Source organism: Euleptes europaea, chromosome 2 (genome assembly GCF_029931775.1).
Source record: "Euleptes europaea isolate rEulEur1 chromosome 2, rEulEur1.hap1, whole genome shotgun sequence".
NCBI lineage: Eukaryota > Metazoa > Chordata > Lepidosauria > Squamata > Sphaerodactylidae > Euleptes > Euleptes europaea.
Genome location: NC_079313.1, coordinates 48,211,349 through 48,231,072, shown reverse-complemented (window position 1 = coordinate 48,231,072; position 19,724 = coordinate 48,211,349). Strand labels below are relative to the sequence as shown.

Genomic DNA, 19,724 nt, shown 5'->3' with positions numbered 1-19,724 from the left:
AGTCAGATTTGGAAAGGGTGAGGGGGTTCACGGTGACCACAAATTATGGTTTGCTAGTAAACTGAAATTTCTGGATGGTGATTTTTCTGCTGGTGCTTTTCTAAACATATTGTTTGAAACTTCATTTTAAAACTGTAAAAACAAATAATTCTAAACTTTCCGTAATGCTGAAGTAGAATGCAGTCAATGAGAGATGAGGTTTGCTTGTTAGTAAACTACTGTTTAATACATTATATCATTATCTTCAGTTTTTAAAATGTTTTGTTGCCATACTTTTCATGTAGAAATTCTGCCATATTTAATATATTCATCTTTTTCAAAACTGTGCAAATAAGAAGCATGTTTCTTTTTCAGTGTTATGAAGAAATGCACTGGAAAAGGTAGCAATGAGCACATATCACAAGCAGTTTTGAAGAAAAAGAGAAATGAAGCTGGCTGTTCTACTGTTCAGCAAAAGACAAAGAATGCTAATGCTGTTAAAAACCAAGGTAAACTCAGAATGATACAAATTAAGCCATACTGTGTGAGTAATACAGGTTACTTGCAAACCATGGTTTCCAACTTTTAAGGAATATAGGTTGTGCCCATTCATCCCTTCTTCCCTTTCTGGAGCAAATCATCTTACTAAAATTACAGGTGCACCAGTGCTAACTATGAATGTTAACAAAGTTCTCTCTTAACCTTACTTTGCAAATTCACTTCAAACTGTTATTTCAAATTCTGTTTTACAAATGTAGTTTCTTCATAATATAATATTTTCTAGAACGTCTGCCTTTTAATGGAGATTTATTTTTAATGTACTTTGTTGGATCAGATTGAATTCATGAAGTTTAAGGATTTAGGGAGGCATTTTTCCAATTTTTATACCTCTAATAAGTAGCCAAGGCTTGCAGACACAGAATGTAGAGAATGTATTGCCTCCAGTGAGGTACCCCTTCAAATATAGAATTGTTGGATATACCCTGAGAGACCATCCTTGAGGTTGTATAGAAGAAAAATATTCTTTTTCTTTCCATCATCATTTGCTAAATTCTGCATTCTCCACCATTTAGAGCAAGTGATAGGGATAAATTGTAGTATACATTGAAATGCATTACTTACTGAAATATTTGACTAAATACTTAAACTTCAAACCCTTTCTTATTGTTGAGAGAGCTGTAGCTTTTGACTGAACATTGGGGGAAAAGGGGTCTGTATTTGGATGAGGGGTTCTGGTTGCAGTCCCCTAGTCTATCATTGGGGATTGCTATCATCTCCACCAACTACATATGATTCCCTCTCATGTCTCCAATGGGTTTGTAACTAATTTAATCATGTTTCCTAATTGACTGTTTCTTTCCAGATAGTCCAGCCTTCTGGTGTGGCAATAATTGTTGAAATAATAGGATTTGAACCTAATCTTTTCTGGCTATGTTTCAACTAGTATAATTGTATTCTGTCAACTTAAACAAATTTGTATTGCTCTAAGGGATAAACATGAGTCATTAACAGGGGCAATATCCTGGAAACTATGTCCTGTTGGTTTAATAACATCTGAAAAGTAAAGTGATTGATTTGAAAAGGAAAGGCATTGTTGTAATCCACCTTTAGGTGGATTTTTACTATGCTGCTGAACATGGGGCCAAATTCTACCAGTGGGCATGCCTATGTGTTGATTTTTAAATAATTTATTTTGTTTTTATTTCAATGCCTGTGTGTTAACACAGTGTTCATTAATTGTTAATTCACCCACCTGAGTTGTTGCAAGCCACATCACACTGAATGATTGTAGTTTAGTATTCACGATTTTGAAGGTTCCTTATGCTTTTATAATCCTGTCACTTTTACACATGTATAAAAATACTGGATTTGTTGTACATGGTTCTCATTAATACCCTTTGCTAATTTGAATGCATCATAACCTTAAGATTGTTTTGTTTCTTTAGGACCACAGGGAGATTCACCAAATCCACCGAAGCCTGGACTTTCTCCAAAACAAAATGAAGAAAAAAACATGACACAACTTCTGACAAACTCAGATAAGCAAAGTTTGTCAAAGAAAAAATCTAAATCAGCGCAAACTGCAGCAACTAAAGCTACTGCCAAAATAATAGTCACATCAAAAAACCAGACCCATTCCAAGAAGAGCGAAACTGTGAACAATAAAGACCAAAAACAGAAGATGGTTGCTGGGCAATCTATACTAAAGCTCCAGTCTTCTAGCCAGAAGCAGCCCAGAAGTGAGTCACCTGTTCGAAAGAGTATTCATGGAGAAGGGCAAAAAAATTCAGGCCAAAAACTTGAAAACTCTGCTCAGCTGCACAATAGTAACAAATCCAGCCCAGGGAAGAAAAATAATAGTGAAGCATGTACACTAGAAATAGATAAGAGTGGCATACCTGAATTAGAAAAACTGTCTCCCCTTGACAAGAGACCCTGCAAAGGAAATTTGGAACCTTCTTATGTCACAAAGGGGAATGCATCATGGGAACATGAAAAGGAAGCAAAATATATTTGTAAGGATGATAAATCTCCAGTGATTAAAAACAGTGAAGAATGTAATGTTACTGAATTGCACTGTGTTGAAGAGCGTAAGAATATTGTCTGTGAAAATGTTAGTCAGAATTCTACCACTTCTGTTTCAAAAAAGGAAATACTAAGATGCAAAACGCTTCCTGATTCTGTTGCATGCCACAGTCCTTTGAAACATTTAAGAGAAGATAAAAACCAAGGAAAATCAATTGATTATAAATATAAAGATACCTTGGAATCAGAAATGGGTGTTAATGATAATTCATCGCACAACTTATCTGAAGCAGCCAACGACAGCTCTAATTCCGAACATGAAGAAAACAAGTCTTCTAAAGCCTGTGTGGTAGGGTCTGAAAGTGCTGATGAGTTCTCTGACAAGTCTGCTTTAACCGAATCACAGTCTGCTACAGTAGAATCCGACATTGCTTCAAAATCTTTCCCAGGGCATGTCACAGAAAAATGCTCATCGAAAGACACGGATACCACAGAAACACCAGAGAGCCATGAAAACTCAGAAGCTCCTTTTACAGATCATTGGAACTTGAGTTCCAATGATCCAAAAGAAAGCCCTGAATCGGACACTGGCAGTGCAACAACATCATCAGATGATATAAAGCCAAGATCAGAAGACTATGATGCTGGAGGGTCTCAGGATGATGATGGATCAAATGAAAGAGGGATTTCAAAATGCAGCACTATGTTATGCCATGATTTTCTTGGAAGAAGCAGCAGTGATACCAGTACACCTGAAGAACTAAAAATCTATGATACTAGTCTAAGAATCGAAGTAAAAATGAAAAAGGAGAACTCTGATCTCTTCCGGGTTATTTCAACAAGTGATGACGAGATCCCTAGAAGAAAGCCTGAAGCATGGTCACATCAAGACAATGAGAGGAAGAGTGGCTCCAGGGGGAATACTAATTTTGCCACTGCACAGTTTCCTCAAGAAGGAGATCAGGTGTCTTCTTCAGCAGATGAAACAGAAGATGAAAAATCTGAAAATGAAAATGTTGTAGAAAACCTGCCTCCATCAGAGCTTCCTGTTCAGCAGTTCCACGGAATAGTGAATCTGGCATTTGAAGATGCAGCAGAAAATGATATTGAAACTCAAGAGTTCTCTGCAACTAAGAACTTTAAACGGTCTGTATTACTTTCAGTGGATGAATGTGAAGAACTGGGATCTGATGATGGTGGAGAAGCCCACCCTTCTCTCCAGTGTTCTGTGGATGCTGGAACACCCTCTGATGTGTTTGATGGTGTTTCCCATGAACATCAAGGAAAAACTTATTATTCGAGATATTCATTAGAAATAGAAGATGGATTTCTGGAGTGCCAAGAACATGATAAGGGAAGGTTGGACAAAAATGAGAATTCTTCTGTAGAGCCTCAAGACAGTGAGCAAAAAGCAAAGGATAACCTGGATACTTCAGCTACAGAACAAAATTATTCAGAGAAAGTAGGAAATAGCTATCCTCTCACGGAAGTTAAAAATGAATATGGCAAGAACGAAGAGAATAACGAACTTCAGTGCAATAAACTTGTAGACAGTGACACAAAATCTCAAGAAAGGCCCTGTCACTTGGATCTTCATCAAAGAGATAATACTGAGTTGCAAAGGAACAGCTCCACAAAACCTATAGATCCCTGTAAGAATCAGTCACTGACTCAGGAAAGTCACATGAAAGAAAGTGAGCCAGCATCTACTGAATACACTAACACTGCTTTATCTGCAGGTAACGTACAGAAATAAAAAGCATTACGTCCCTCAAGATATTAAGTATTAGTGGAGTCTTATATTTATAGCTAGGGCTGAATCCTTAACTCTAGTAAATGTCTTATAAATTTTATCCAAATCATTATAGAATGAAATGCTAGCCTTTTGTATATGTATAAAGTTACCTAGCATATTCTTGGCCTTTGAGAATATGTATAACTTACTGTCCAGTAGGCAGTTGGGAGTATTTATCTTGGACAAAACTAAGAGTGCAGTTCCCTGTTTTTAAGTTTTTTTGTCCAATTGGACATTGGCAATATCACCTGTTAGTGGAAAGTTGGGTAAACATTTTGTTCAACAACCTCTATGATTCATATATATGAAAGTGGGATGTGCAATAAGTGCATTAATATTCTTAAATTGAGAGTGATCTGCATTGTTTACCTTAATAGCTATATTCATTATTGTTGCAGTTTGTTTCTGTTTTGCACAGAGCTGCGGACTTGTCCTTCTGCTGATTGAATTCAGGGGGACTTTGACCGTTGGCTTCAGTGGAAGCTGGTCCACACCCTGAAACACTTTCCAGAATTAATGTAGTTCTAAATTTTGCCAATTAAAAAAAAATTCTTTAAAAAAAAAGAGAAATTAGACTTAACAAAATTAAATATATTTAAACTTATGCTTGCTTCACATGGTTAGCTGACTACTTGTCTAGTGTTTTGTGTGTCTTCATGAAAACAGGAATTCAACATGGTACTCCCTGCCCTCAGAACTAAATGCAGTAGCAGAATCTTTCAAACTTCTTTGTATTCAAGAATGATGAAAGAGTGATTTGTGTTCAGAAGAACCATGCAAACTGATGACTTTTCAAGCTGTAACTCTTTTTGTTTGCTTGTCCTTGCTTGCAGCTGCCCTTTGCATGTGCAATATTTTAAATATAAGCCTTTGAATAAACCATTTTGTTTTTCCACACTTGGAGCTGACTTGGCTTAAGTCACTGTTTTAGTAATCATGTCCTTTTGTTTTGTTCCTTTTTCCCTTCCCCCCTCTGCTCCTTCCTACTTTTAAGTTACAATTTTAGTGATTTAGATATCCATGTGCATTAAATGTTGGTTTACATAACTTGTCATTTTCTGTATCAGAAATTTTTTCTAATTATGGAGATTTATTGTCAGTTGCCAGTGGTGGTTGCTGCTTTTACTTAATTTATAAGCCATACTTTGTTTCATTTATTTTTTTAAAATACATATAAAACAAAAGGAATGGCTTGGTTTTTGTGAACTTTGTATACAGTTACCTTTCCCCCTTTCCTCTTACTGGTTGGATTGGTCTTGCTGCACTGAGTTAAGTATGCTGTACAAAAGCCCTGCGGAAGGGGAAAAAACTGTACAATTTTTACAATGTGTAGTATTATGAATTATTTCAGGAGACATAGATGATTGTGACAGATTGACACAAACCTGCATGTATGAGCATCGGCCTCCAAAAACCCTTTCTCCAATATACGAGATGGATGTTGGAGAAGCTTTTGAGCAGAGGATGGAGTCGGAAGTGAGCATTCTAGATGTGGATTTTGAAGATCAGCAGTTTGCAGAACAGGACTGGACTCTTCTCAGGCAATTGTTATCTGATCAGGAGTCAAACCTGGACATCAAAAACTCTGTTCCAGAAGACCTTAACTTAGCACAATATCTCATCAACCAGACACTATTTCTGGCACGAGACAGTTCACAACCTCAGGGTAAAGCACAGATTGATACTTTCAGTAGATGGACTGAACTGATATCTCCACTGGATGATTCTTCAGCAAGTATCACAGTGGCAAGTTTTTCCTCTGAAGATTGTTCTTCCCCTCAAGGAGAATGGACAATTCTTGAACTAGAAACCCATCACTGAAGTGATTAATTGTTTGAGACAGGTCTTCTCCCACCTCTCTTCTTCCCCTATACCTCTGCAGATTAATATTTGATGCAATATTTCCATACAATAATACTGCATCAGTCAAGAATAGTCAGTCCTTGATACTGAAACGATCTTTCCATTAAGTGACCCATTTCTAACTAAGATTTAATTGGAGGTAAAAAGTTTGGGAATTTGTGATGTTTTCTAAAAACTATTTTTGAGCATGTCTTTTTTAGATTCCTTTCCTAGGAAAATTAGATGACCTAAGGGGAAAAAGGCTTTCTCTTGTCATTTGCTCTTGTTCCTGGATGCTCAAGAAATTAAAATATGAATGCAGAATAAGTAGTGCTACCCATTTTCCTCCATTGCTGTCCATATAGTGACTATGTGACTTCTTCCAAGATAAAAGATTCACAGTGGTTGTGTCAAAGATATGTGCCAACAGTTCTTTAAATACTAGAAATGTGTTTGCAGAAAAGGTTTTGATGCAACTGTTTTTGAACTGATTTATAAAGAGCAGCATGTTTGGTTTGTTTTCTCCAGATTGATTTTGTATCTTTTTTTGAAAATTTTCAATAAATTTCTAAATTTGTTTATTTAAATCTAAGACTGCACAGATATTGCTGGATGGGATACATACTGTTTCTTTTGTAGGAAGAAATAAATTATTATAGTACTGCTAAAAGTAAAAGTAGTTCATGAATGATTAATCAGAAAGCTTATACAGTGTTTGACAAGATTTTTTAAGGTGGCGGTATCAGCTTGGCAGAGCTAGTGTATTAGTCTTCTCCACCAATAGCCATCTAAAATTGAGGCATATAGACATATCCTGATTCCTAAGAATGTATTCTGTCTACACTCTCCACACAGCAAAGTAGTTCCATTTGTAAAGGGTGGGATTTATAGTGTTTGAATACCATGGCCTCTTTCGCTATTGTGAAGCCGTGTCTCTCACAGCTTGTTATCTCGGGGTGGTCAGGGTCTAGTTAAGGGTGTAGGCACAGTGTCAAATGATTGAACTTTAGGGAGAAAAGATTCCCTACAATGAAAGCACATCCATGCAGGACAGTGTGCTAACTATTTGTAGACTGTCACATTTGACAATCGTGCATGCAGCTGTTTCACATAGTGACATATGGGTGTGTGTATATTATCGCATGAACATTGACATGTGTTGGTATGCTTTTTTCCTGCAAAAAATGTATTATGTTTGAAACAAAGTCATTTTAGCATGTCATCAAGGGTTACCCTCTTAATGTGCATCCTGTTTCTTCATGGCAAAGTCAGGAGGGGAACACATTCAAAAGGAATTCTTCCCTGCTAGTCCCACTGAGGAAAGACTGAAGTCAATCTTGGATTTCCTTTAATCACTCAAGGAAAGATAATGTGTTACTACACCCTGCTGCTTTCTTGCTTTGTTAGTAAAGTTGCACTTTGTATTGCCCTAAAAGTACAGCTTTTAGATAATTCAAGATGGTATCGTTCTTACCTCCCTATCTGTAAGAGATGCCTACTGATATTAGTGAAATAGTCGTATTCTATTTTCTTCAGCAGTAATACTGGGCTTCAGAACCATAATGGACTGACGACACACATTGTGAATGTATCTACGGAGAGTCAGGTGCAGGTCACCCAGCGAGCTTCCATGGCGGAGTGGGGATTCAAACTCAGGTCTCCCAGATCTCAGTCTGATATGTTAACCACTGTACCACACTGGTTTTCAGTCTTGAGCTTGTTTAGTCAATTATAAATTTAAGCTAGGGTATGTTGGGTCTGGATCAAAGAAACCCAAATGTCCCGTCAACTACCAAGTTTACTTGGTAGATTTAGGATTACAGCCATATTAACTTTTTTCTAGTCAATGACCATAATAACAATAAAATTAAAGACTTCCTTAAGAACACTATTTGGGGAGCAAGCACCATTGAATACACTTGCTTAGGATTGCTCTTAGCATCTCAGCCTATGCCTAGTTCTCAGAAGCAATAAATCTGTTTCTAGAAACCATATCAGGTATGTGGGGTCCACATTATTGAATAGTTTCCCCATACAAAGAAGATCCCTGTGCATAAATAAAGTACCTGTCATGGTGAAAGGTTCTAGTGTCTACTTTCTGATATGACTTCAATGTGTATGATTTTTCCCATGAGGAGGATTGTTCAGTCATGTGTGATCCTTGCAGGATAAAGTGGGACAATCAAGATCTACCTCTTTAGTGAAAAGTAGACCCTATTTATTTTATGTATAGTGATTTTTTTTTTGCTCTGTGCAATGAGAGATTAAGTATGAAATAAAGGAAAGAAGCATGTAAACTGCTTTTTTTTCTTTCCATGTCATTTTTTTGATTCTTCTGTATTTGCAAAAAGCGCTTTACTCATCCAGTGAGCTCTGTGTGATTTAAATTTAATGTAAAAATGTGAAATTCTTATGCTGTAATATAGGGTACAACTAAATGACCTCAGGCAACAGACAATATCTTCGCTTCAGGTCACAAGCACTACAATATGCACATACTGCAAGGTAAATTATTATGACATAATTTGCGGACTTGGTGTAACGATGACTGAAAATAATGTGTGTGAATCACTTTGCTCAGAAACACTATTAAGAGTTTTCTCAGTGTTCCTTGAAAGGAGAACAGAGCAAAAAGAACACAGGTAACAATAAGGTAGTGATGTGCTTATGGTATCAGACTAGGAGCGTGGAGGTGTGGGGATCAAGTATCTAATCTACCCAGAAGTGTCGGGCCAGTCCGTGTGACTCAACCTAATTTGCTTTGGCCCTGGTTTAAATATGATGTTGGCAAGGCAAAAGAATCTCTCCATGTGACTGCATGGGCTCAGCACCTTGTTGAACCATACTGCAGCAAGTGCAAAGCAGCTTTGCATGCTTAGTTTGCATGCCAGAGCCTCATTGCCCTTGGGGATATTGTGCTGCTATGCTAACTAAACATATATAACTACCTTGCAATGATTCAGGAACAGTTCGGATGAGGCGCTGAGCCTGTACAAAATCACATTGGGAAGCTCTTTGTCTTGCCAGTGTGTGTTTTCCGTCAGTTCAGAGGTGGTTTGCCATTGCTTGCCACTGCATGGACTGACAGAGTTCTGAGAGATCTGTGACTGGCCCAGGGTCACCCAGCAAGCTTCATGTGGAGGAGTGGAGAATTGAACCTGGTTCTCCAGATTAGAGTCCACCGCTCTTAACCACTACACCATGCTGGTTCCCTTGCCTTGACACGACCACATTTCAATCAGATGCTTGGTGTTGGGAGAAAATGTGTGGAGTGGGGACTGCGTGCAGTGCCCTGATCCCCTTGGAGGAAAGGCAGGATAAAAATCAAATAAACCACAGATTCCCACCCATAATCTATTAAAAGTATTAACTACACCTCTGAAAGATTTGCCCACAAAGAGGAGAAGAAGTTCCTCAAGTGTGGAATTGCTGCTTGGAATGGTTCACTCAAAGAAGTGGTTGGTGCCTTTTCTCTCCATCTAATTGGGAAAATTAGTAGGAACACTACTGTGCACAAGGGGAAAAACTGAACCCACTGCTTACATTCTCATAATGCCAGGAATTTGTCACTGTAGGCCCCACCTTTTGTAGTAATCTACTTAAGTATACAATCAAATGGAGAGGGAAGGATCATTGCTTGTTTGTGTAAATCAACACTCAGAACATCTCTACAGGAATTGTCAATGTTCTATCTTGGTGGGCTATGATATTGTTCAGAGACAATGTTGTTGCTGATCAAAGAAGATATAATGGATTGTGACAGGAAGCCGTCCTCCTCTTAAACAGAACAAACTTACTTCCTTTTAGAAGCTGAATCTAAAAATCTTGGTGTAGCTGTGCAAATTAAAGGCTAGATTATAGTATTTGCATTCTGATTCTTCATGCATGTATAGAAACAGATGGAAAACTTCCGTTTAAAAGGATGTAAGTGTGCATGTGTGTCTAACTATTTCATGACTGGATGATAAACATAATCTTGATACATAGTACTAAGCAAAATTTCTGCAAGAGAAAAATGACAGAAAATGGTCTGTGATTGCATTAGTAATTATTACAGCAACTAAATATGGAAAGTGGACTGCCATATCAAAAACCCACCCCAATCAAAAGCTTTTTAACCTCTTGCTGTGCTGAAAAGGAATGATTCATACTAAATTGTGGAAGGGAATATCATATCGATGGACAAACTGGTGGGAAGGTCCATAGCTCACAGACTGTGAGCACATATTTTGTGTTTCTGCTTAAGATTTTGGCAAGTCACTGCCAATTACAATGGCCAGTAATGGGTTAGAAGGATTAGCATCATATTAGAAGACTTGATGCATAATGAGGAGATTGTGTATCTTGTGTAATAGAAAATAATTTGCATGCCTAGAAGGCCTCTTTTAAGGTTCCCAACACTGCCAACTCAAATGCCAGGAGATTTGGGGAAGGGGTGCCCAGGGAGGGTAGAGTTTGGGGAGGATGTGATGTTACTTCCAGGCAATGCTCTAGAATTTTCCTTTTACCATAGAGACTAGGGGAAATTCCTAGAGCATCATTGTGGAGGCCCTTTTTTCTCCCGCTCTGGAATTTCTCAGGGGCAGGAGGTTGGGACTGGGAATGGACAATTCTCTACCAGGCATGGGCAATTGGGAAACCTATGCCCTTTTGTTTTATTTTTTAGTGGCAGTTTATGTTGTGTTTGTTTCGTTTCACAACTTATTTGTCAGATGCCAGGTATTGAAGCTGCTAAATTTGTACTGTCAGATTATAAGTACAGTTAAAGGCAAAGGTCCCCTGTGCAAGCACCGGGTCATTCCTGACCCATGGGGTGACGTCACATCCCGACATTTCCAAGGCAGACTTTGTTTGCAGGGTGGTTTGCCAGTGCCTTCCCCAGTCATCTTCCCTTTACCCCCAGCAAGCTGGGTCCTCATTTCACCGACCTCGGAAGGATGGAAGGCTGAGTCAACCTTGAGCCGGCTACCTGAAACCAACTTCCGTCGGGATCGAACTCAGGTCGTGAGCAGAGCTTTTGCCTGCAGTACTGCAGCTTAACACTCTGCGCCACGGGGCTCCTATAAGTACAGTTGGACACCTTTTAATGTGTTTTTACTGTAATGTAAATCTATATCTATTTCTCAAGCATGGGCAGATCTATGATACTTAAATCTGTGAACTGGGCCCACACTGAGAGCAAGGAGATTTTTCTACAAACTTGGGGGAAACCCCAAGATTGCATAAAAATGTTAAAACTTTTAAAAATACATTGGGAGGGTTAAAATCCCCCCCCCCCAAATAAAAGAATTGTTTGCGTGTGCGCAGACAACATACTTAGATCTGTCAGTGTATTCTTGCTGGTGATGGGGGGGGGGGGAACGGAGCTGCAGTGGGCCTGAAGGGGAGACTGGGATCCGCAACGGGCTTGCTGGTGGCTCCTGCAATGGTTGAGGAGGTTCAGGAGCTATAGCGGGCCCAGCGCTGGAGGCCAGGAACTGTGTTGGGCTCACCAGCTCACCAGCACGGGGGTTGGGAGGATGGGAACCATGCTGAGCTCACTGGCATTAGCTGCAAGGGTGGAGGGATTTGGGGAGCCTCCGCAGGCCAGGAGCCATGCAGGGCTGTCCAGCATTGAGGTTGGGGGCAGGAGTGCGGCAGGCCTTGTGGTGGAGGCCGGGAGCTGTACTGGGCTTGCTGGTGGCTGTGACTGTGGAAGGGGGCAGTGAAGTGCCTGGTTGTCTTATAGAGTCCAATGATAGACAACAAGGAGGAGGTTAAGTTAAAAGCAACAGTTCTTTATTTAGCTAAACACAGACCTGGGGTGAAATAACCACAGATAAGATGCAGGGTTACTCACCAACGAACAAAGGAAACTCAGTATCATTTATGCATTCGAATGGGGCAGGCCCATAGCTGCTGACAAGCAGATTGATATACAAACGCACCAATGCACATTAATCCACGATAATTAGCATAGCCTATAGATCAGTGATGGCAAACCTTTTAGAGACCGAGTGCCCAAACTGCAACTGAAAACCCACTTATTTATCGCCGAGTGCCAATGCGACAATTTAACCTGAATACCACCCCCAGAGGGGGCCCAGAGGGAGAGGCTAGGGTTGCCAAGTTCCTCTTTGCCATGAGTGGGAGGTTTTTGGGGTGGCGCCTGAGAAGGGCGGGGTTTGGGGAAGGACTTCAGTGCCATAGAGTCCAATTGCCAAAGTGCAATTGCCAAACTGCACGCCCCTCCGTCCGCAGACCCAGAGGGCGCTGGAGAAGCCACTGGAGGGAAAGAAGGAAGGAAGGAAGAAAAGAAGGAAAGGGAGGGGGAAAGGGAAGGAAGGGAGGGAGAGAAAAAAAGAAAAAGAGAGAGAAAGGGAGAAAGAAATGGAGCGAGGGAGAGAAAGAAAAGTAGGTAAAGAAAAGGACAGAGGGAGACAGAGAAAGAAAGAGGCCATTATGCCTGGGAGGTTTTGCCTTGGATTTGCCACTCTCCAGATGCACATTTTCCCCATCCGGATTCTCAAAACTCTGCATGGGGACTTACTGATTAGTTTTGAGAATTTGGAAGGGGAAAATGTGCATCTACAGAGTGGCAAATCCAAAGCAAAACCTCCCATGCTCGAATGGCCAGAGACAGAAAAGCCTTCCTGCTTTCTTTCTCTCTCTCTCTCTCTCTTTCTCACACACACACACCCCAGCATAAGATCTCCCCCCCCCCCGCCCCTCTGCTACATTCCGGTGCGCACGCACACCACCACCCCCGCTTCCTCTCGGGGAGACTGCTGTGCAGGCGGGGTGGCCATCTCTGCTTCCCGCTCCCCAGACATGCGGTGGTGGAGCCGGCGGGGGCGGAGCGGGGCGGGGCCGCTGGAACCTGCCTGGGCCGCTTACGCGTCCCCCGGAGCCCCTGGGAGGTCCAAAGAAGGCAGGACTGAACCCCAATCCCCCTTTTCTGTAACCTCCCGACCCTCCTCCTCCTCTTCTTCCTCCCTCGGCCAGCCCGAAGAAAGTCCTTCTCTCTCCCCCCCCCCGAGTCCCTAAGGAGAGCTGGACTTTGCAGAGCCTCCCCGGCCCCGCTTGCTGCGCCAAGGAGGGAGTCCAGGAAGAGCCACCCGCCCGGATCCGGTCCACGCTGGCCGCCGAGGAGGAGGCGAGGCCGATGCCCTTTCCCGCTCCGGGCTCCCCCAGCCCCGCGCCACGCTGTCCCGGAGGCGCTGTGCCACGAGGCGGGGGAGGGAGCGGCCAGCTCCGGGCCCCGTGGGGCGCTTGGGCGGGGGGGGGGCGGCCCATTAAGGAAGGGGCTTAAGAGGCGGCGAGGGCGGCCACCGGCTTCGGCCGCGCCAGCGGGGCCAAGCGGAGAGGCCCGAGGAAGCAGTGGCCGGCTGCTGAGAGCAGCGCCCCCGTCCGCCCCCGTCCATGCTGCCGCCTTGCTAGCTCGGCGCACGTCCCTCCCCTCGCCACCCCTTCCTGGAGTTGGACTTCCAGATCTGCCAGCTGGGCGGCGGGGAGTGCAGGGAAGGCGGCGGGGGCTTTGAACCACTCCAGCCCCCGCCGCCCAGCTGAGCTGCGCGTGCCGGCAGAGAGGGCTACGCGTGCCGGAGTTGGCACGTGTGCCATAGGTTCGCCAACACGGCTATAGATATTGCCCGAAGGCGTCACTGAGTGAGTGCTTGATCTTGTGAGCTTAGTAACCAGAAACCACATTCCTGAGGACAAAGGTAATTCAGAGCTCTCTACTGGTGTGAGGCAGTACCAGGCAAGCAAGTGTAAGCTGGTGGCAACCCACAGTCATGGATGCCAACGTTCCCAAACATATTGATATGTGTGCATATGAGTACATAGTCACTACATGCCTTTATATAACCAGGCATTACAGAAGGAGCTGTGATACTCGCAGGGGGGATCCCTTCCTCCTCTCAGCTTTAATTTAAATTTAATTTAAACCGGGGGCTGCAACAAGCCACTGTCAGTGGGTGTTAAAGCTAAAAGGGGGAAGGATACTCCCCCCCTGCGAATATCGTGGGTCCCCACTTGTCAAATTATATTTTTGTTATTGGAGGTTACTTCCAAAATAAGCTTTTGATGCATGAACAAACAAGCTTGGAAAATCTGGATTATTCTAGAGTATCTCGACTGGATACCTACATTTGTAAGTATAGCAAAACCCAGAGTACTCAGGATGGTTTGCCACTGAAAATCGTGCAGCTTGTTCCATTGTATTGCATAATAAGTAGGGAGTTGGAGGTTGCCAGAATTAATTAACATGTTATAAAGAGCTAACTAGCTGTAATGCCCAGGACTAGGGGTAGATACACATACATAGGGAACTGGAGGAAATAAAATTAAACTGAAACCTTAATTGTCAGAAAATATTTGAAAAAAGTCTGTATTTCCAGCTCAGATACAGAATAATAAATTAGTTCAATTTCACAATTATGCATAATACGAGTGATAGATTTCTGTGTCCCAGACTATACCTTGTGAAAACCGGACTATACCTTGTCAAACTATTTCCTTGTGTTATGTGTAAAAACAGAAAGTCTAAAGGCATAGGGAATGTGTTGTGTACCTGGGCACAACAAATGTAAAACAATCGTAGGCAAAATAATTTTGCATGCTATGGAGAATACTTTCAGATTTTATATGTCTGGTGATTCTGACTACCAGTTTATACTCTGAACACTAGGGTTGCCAGCTCAGGTTTGGGAAATACCTGGAGATTTTGGAGGTGGAGCCTGAGGAGGGTGGGATTTAGGGAGGGGAGGAACTTCAATGAGGTATAATGTCATAGAATCCACTTTCCAAAACTACCATTTTCTCCATGTGAACTGATCACCTGGAGATCAGTTGTAATGCCAGATCTCCAGCCACCACCTCAAGGTTGGCAGCCCTACTAAACACAATTAGCTTTTATTTCGGGACATTTTTACAGTTGTTATGGGTAAATTTATGCCATACCTTTCGGGTTGCCAGCTCCAGACTAGGAATTTTTCAGAGATTTGGGAGTGGAGCCGGGGGGGGGGGAATGGGAGGCGCCTCAGCTGGGTACAATGCCATAGAGTCCATCTTCCAAAAAAGCCATTTTCTCCAGGGGAACTACTCTCTGTTGCTTGGAGATCGGTCCAGTAGATAGATAGTTTATTTGTAGCCCTTGGCCAGATAAAACAAGATACATGGACTAAAATGGTCTTACCGACAAAATTGCCCTGTATTTTTATGTAGATAAATTTAAAGGTGGTAAAAACGCAATTAAAAAATTAAACAACTAAAAAGGCCTGTTTGGGTCCCACTGGGCAAGTCACTGTGTGATAGACATACTGAGCCACTTCGGCCATACTACTAGGGTTGCCAGCTCCGGGTTGGGAAATACCTGGAAATTTTGGGGGCGGAACCTGAGGAGGGCGGGGTTTGGGGAGGGGAGGGACTTCAATGCCATAGAGTCCAATTGCCAAAGCGGCCATTTTCTCCAGGGGAACTGATCTCTATCGGCTGGAGATCAGTTGAAATGGGGGGAGGTTGGCAATCCTACATGCCGCTGCCAGACAAGGGCCTTCAAAAGGAGGGGGGTAGGACTCCAGAGCCTTTCCTCATTAGTATCTGCTTTTCTGTTTGTGTGTGTGAAGTGCCTTTACTACACTTTAGATGCATTTAGTACGCTGCAAAATCAAGCAACGCTGCGTCAGTCATGTGCCTTTGGCTTTCAAAGAGCTTTAAAATGGTCTGGCGATAAGTAGGTTGCAGAGGCCTAGATCCTTTTGCTTCCCTCGTCCTCCTCCGCATGCCTTAATGACAAAATCTGCATACTCAGTAACATATTTGTACTCCTTTTTAATTAATCTGGAATTAATTGCAAATCCTTGCCTGGTTTATTCACAGTGACCAGTGCCGATTAGGATCCCCACCTCATCCATGCATTATCTATAGAGCGGCTGGAGAAGGAGGGAGGCCTGCTTTATTTCCCCTCTTTTAATAAGGTGTCACCTTTTTTTTTTCCTGGCACAGCCCTGTGACTAATTGTGTCTCTGTTCAGGGGGCAACGGGCCTGCTGAATTTCGGAGCAGCAGACTGTTCTCCTTTTGCTTTGTTTTTTCATTACGGTTTTATCCTGTTCTTGCTAAGCAGCTCAGGGCGCAGCAAACCCTCTTGTGTTGTTCTGCGCAACGGCCCCAGTGAGGTAGGCAACGCAGGAGGTTTATGATCAGGACTCCCAAAGCAGTTAATTTTATTGAGAGGTTAATGCAGGAGAAAGAGGGAATGTGTGGATTGGGGTTGAAGTACTGGAGCTGGTGAGTTAATTTATTCCTCTCCCCCCCCCCCCCCGCACACATACACACACACCATTTCCTGGCTAGAAATCACTCTCTGGTGTGTGTGTGTGTGTGTGTGTGTGTCAGACTCCAGGACCGCGTTGCATCTCAGGAATAATAAACTTTGCTCCAGACGTGGCAGAGAGTTTTAAAAGTTTTATTAAGAAAGCAAAGAGTTCAGTGGTCTATACAACTTAAGGTTAGGATGGCGACGTGGATTTTACAGATCAGCTTTATAGGATGCACACACTAGAATTGTTTACATGTCATGGCTTTGAAATGCAAAACATCAGAGTTCTCTCCCACTTCAAGAGAGAGAGGGTTCCGGCCAAATCACACCTTGAGATCAGAGTAGATTTGCAATAGGAAGGCAACTTTGAAATGGAGACATCGGAGCCTCTGGCCATAGCACCTCTCTCCCAAACTGAAGAGACTTTCCCACGGGACCAAAAGGTGTGTGTGGGGGAAACACGGAGCTTGCTAACCGGGGCTCGACTGCATGCCCTCGCTGACAGTGTGTGTGTGTGTGTGTGTGAGAGAGAGAGAGAGATGCATTAGCTCACCCTACCCAGTACTGTGGCCCTGATCTAAGAATCACTCCTAAGCCACACTTGAAATGACAATTGTGATGCCCAGATATAAGGGCTGGTTGAGAACACTATGTATTCATACGCACATATTTGGAAGCTTTGGGAAGTTGGCATCCGGGAGCCATGAACCAACAAATCATGCTCTCTGTGCTTGGTACGGCCTTTCACCAGTAGAGAGCTCTGAATTACCTTCATCCTTAGGAATGTGTTTTCTAGTTACTAAGATCATAAGACCTAGAACTTGCTTAGAGACAGCCTTCGGCCAATATCTATGGCTATGCTAATGAGAGTGAAGTAGACACTTAATGTGCATTGGTGCTTTTGTGTATCAATCTGCTAGTCAGCAGCCATGGGCCTGCCCCATGCAAATGCATAAATGATACTAAGCTTCCTTTGTTTCTCTGGTGAGTAACTCTGCATCTTATTTGTGGGCTATTTCACCCCAGGGTCTCTGTTTAGCTAAATAAAGAACTGTTGCTTATTTTAACCTCCTCCTAGTTGTCTTCATTGGACTCTATAAGACAACCAGGGCACTTCATAATGAGGAAACCGGATTACAGATAGGGTTGCCAACCTCCAGGCTTGTTCTTTTCAGCCCAGACGGGAACGACTTGGATTGAACTGACTAGGACTTATCTAAGGAATTTACCTTTAATACAGTAGGGGGAATATAGCCCTTTGGTACTTCTTTCATTATCTACAGAATGGGAATGATCTAATTTTGGTTATGTTTTACTTGTGTGAACCGAACACATTAAAATAGTCTTATAGTAGCCTTTTTGTACCATTGGTTATAATATTTATTATCTTAGCCGCTTATAGGCTATTGAACATTGAATGATTATATATTTAGAATTGTTATTGAGCAAGAGTGCTGTATAATATTGTGAACCTCCAGGTAGCAGCAGGAGATTTCCTGCTATTACAACTAATCTCCAGCCGATAGAGATCAGTTCCCCTGGAGAAAATGGCCACCTTTGGCAATTGGACTCTATGGCATTGAAGTACCTCCCCGCCCTCCTCAGGCTCCGCCCCAAAAACCTCCCGCCGGTGGCGGAGAGGGACCTGGCAACCCTAATTGCAGACCTCGTTCAGCTGTGCCCAAATTTGATAGGCCAAGGTTCAGGGCTGGGAGTAGGTTGGATATTTGGCTGCCTCAAGGGAAGGGTAAAGGGAGGAAAGGGGCCTCAGTGGGCCCGAGCATAGTATGTCCTTGCTTTTAATGCACACGTAGTCCTTAAGGAATTAAGTTAAAGGCTTCGTGGAGAGGTGGGGGGAGGTATGAAATGGCTCCTAGGTAGCCAGGAGGCATTCACCCGAAGCAAAATCCAAGACCCAAAGCCAATGTGATGCCTTTTACTGAGACCAACCAAAATACCATGGTGTACAAGCCTTGTCAAGTTCTCTGGAACTCTTCCTGAAGGTGGACTTCTTTAAAAAAAGTGTGTGTGTGTGTGTGTGTGGGGTGGGTAGGGATGCCAGCTTCCAGGTGGGACCTGGGGATCCCCCGGAACTACAGCTCATCTCCAGACTACAGGATCAGTTTCCTTGGGAAAAAATGGATGCTTTGGAAGGTGGACTCTATGGCATTGTACCCCACTGAATCCCCTTGCCTCCCGAGGCTCCTTTATCAAACATCCAGGAGTTTACCAACCTGGAGCAGGCAACCATTCCTCCCCATTCCCCACCAATGGTCAGGGGTAGGGTTGCCAGGTCCCTCTTTGCCACCGGCAGGAGATTTGGGGGGTCTGATGGGGGGCGGGGTTTGGGGAGGGGCGGGACTCCAATGCCATAGAGTTCAATTGCCAAAGTGGCCATTTTCTCCAGGGGAACTGATCTCTATCGGCTGGAGATCAGTTGTATTAGCAGGAGATCTCCTGCTACTACCTGGCAGTTGGCAACCCTAGTCAGGGGGGACCTGGCAGCCCATGTGTGCAAGAGTGATGTTTTAGGCCATGATCTTCAGGCCTCTTGCCTATATCCTGTGCAGAATGCCAGGCAACTTGGTGCATAATATCAGCTCCTCCTAGCATTTTCTCTGTTCAAATCTGACTGGCATTCTACATTAGATTTTATGCCAATAAAGGTGATGATTGATTGATCTACATTAGATACAAACAAGGGGCCAGCTTGAGATCATGGCCTAAAATAACTTTTATTCACTCTCTGGCCTTTTTTTTTTTTTTTTTTACATCCAGCCTGTTGAAAAGTTCTGGAGAACTGGAAAGCTCGCACACTGTTTTGTGTTATATTGGTTAGTTGTAATAAAAGACAAAAGTATTTGAAAGGCTGTCACTTAGAAGAGGGCAGGGGGCTGTTCCTGTTGGCAGCAGAGGATAGGACTCAATAATGGGTATAAATTACAGGTGTAAATGTATCGGCTGGACATTAGGAAAAAAACTTTTTTAAAGTGACAGTAGTTCAACAGCGGAGTTGGCTGCCTAGGGAGGTGGTCTTCAAGCAGCAGTCTTCAAGCAGCAGCTGGACAAACACTTGTCAGGGATGCTCTAGGCTGATCCTGCATTGGGGGTTGGACTAGATGGCCTGTATAGCCCCTTTCAACTCTATGATATATACATTATATAGCTTTTGTTTTTTTATTGTGGGCTATTGGTTGTCACAGAGGTGGGTGATGGTAAGACCATAAAGTTTGCACTGAATTTGGAAATGGGATGGGAAACCAAGGAAGAGTTTCAGATT

At 42.8% G+C, this 19,724-nt stretch overlaps 1 protein-coding gene across 1 annotated transcript in view; it reads left to right on the top strand.

Moving 5' to 3' along the window:
• BTBD8 (BTB domain containing 8) overlaps positions 1-6,302 on the top strand; it is a 49,496-nt gene extending 43,194 nt beyond the window's left edge. Inside the window, exons 16-18 of the mRNA XM_056844744.1 lie at positions 355-488; positions 1,926-4,244; positions 5,652-6,302. Coding sequence (XP_056700722.1) covers positions 355-488; positions 1,926-4,244; positions 5,652-6,121 — 2,923 coding nt within the window. The 3' untranslated portion in view covers positions 6,122-6,302. The remainder of the gene's footprint in view (positions 1-354; positions 489-1,925; positions 4,245-5,651) is intronic.
• The last annotated feature ends 13,422 nt before the right edge of the window (positions 6,303-19,724 follow it).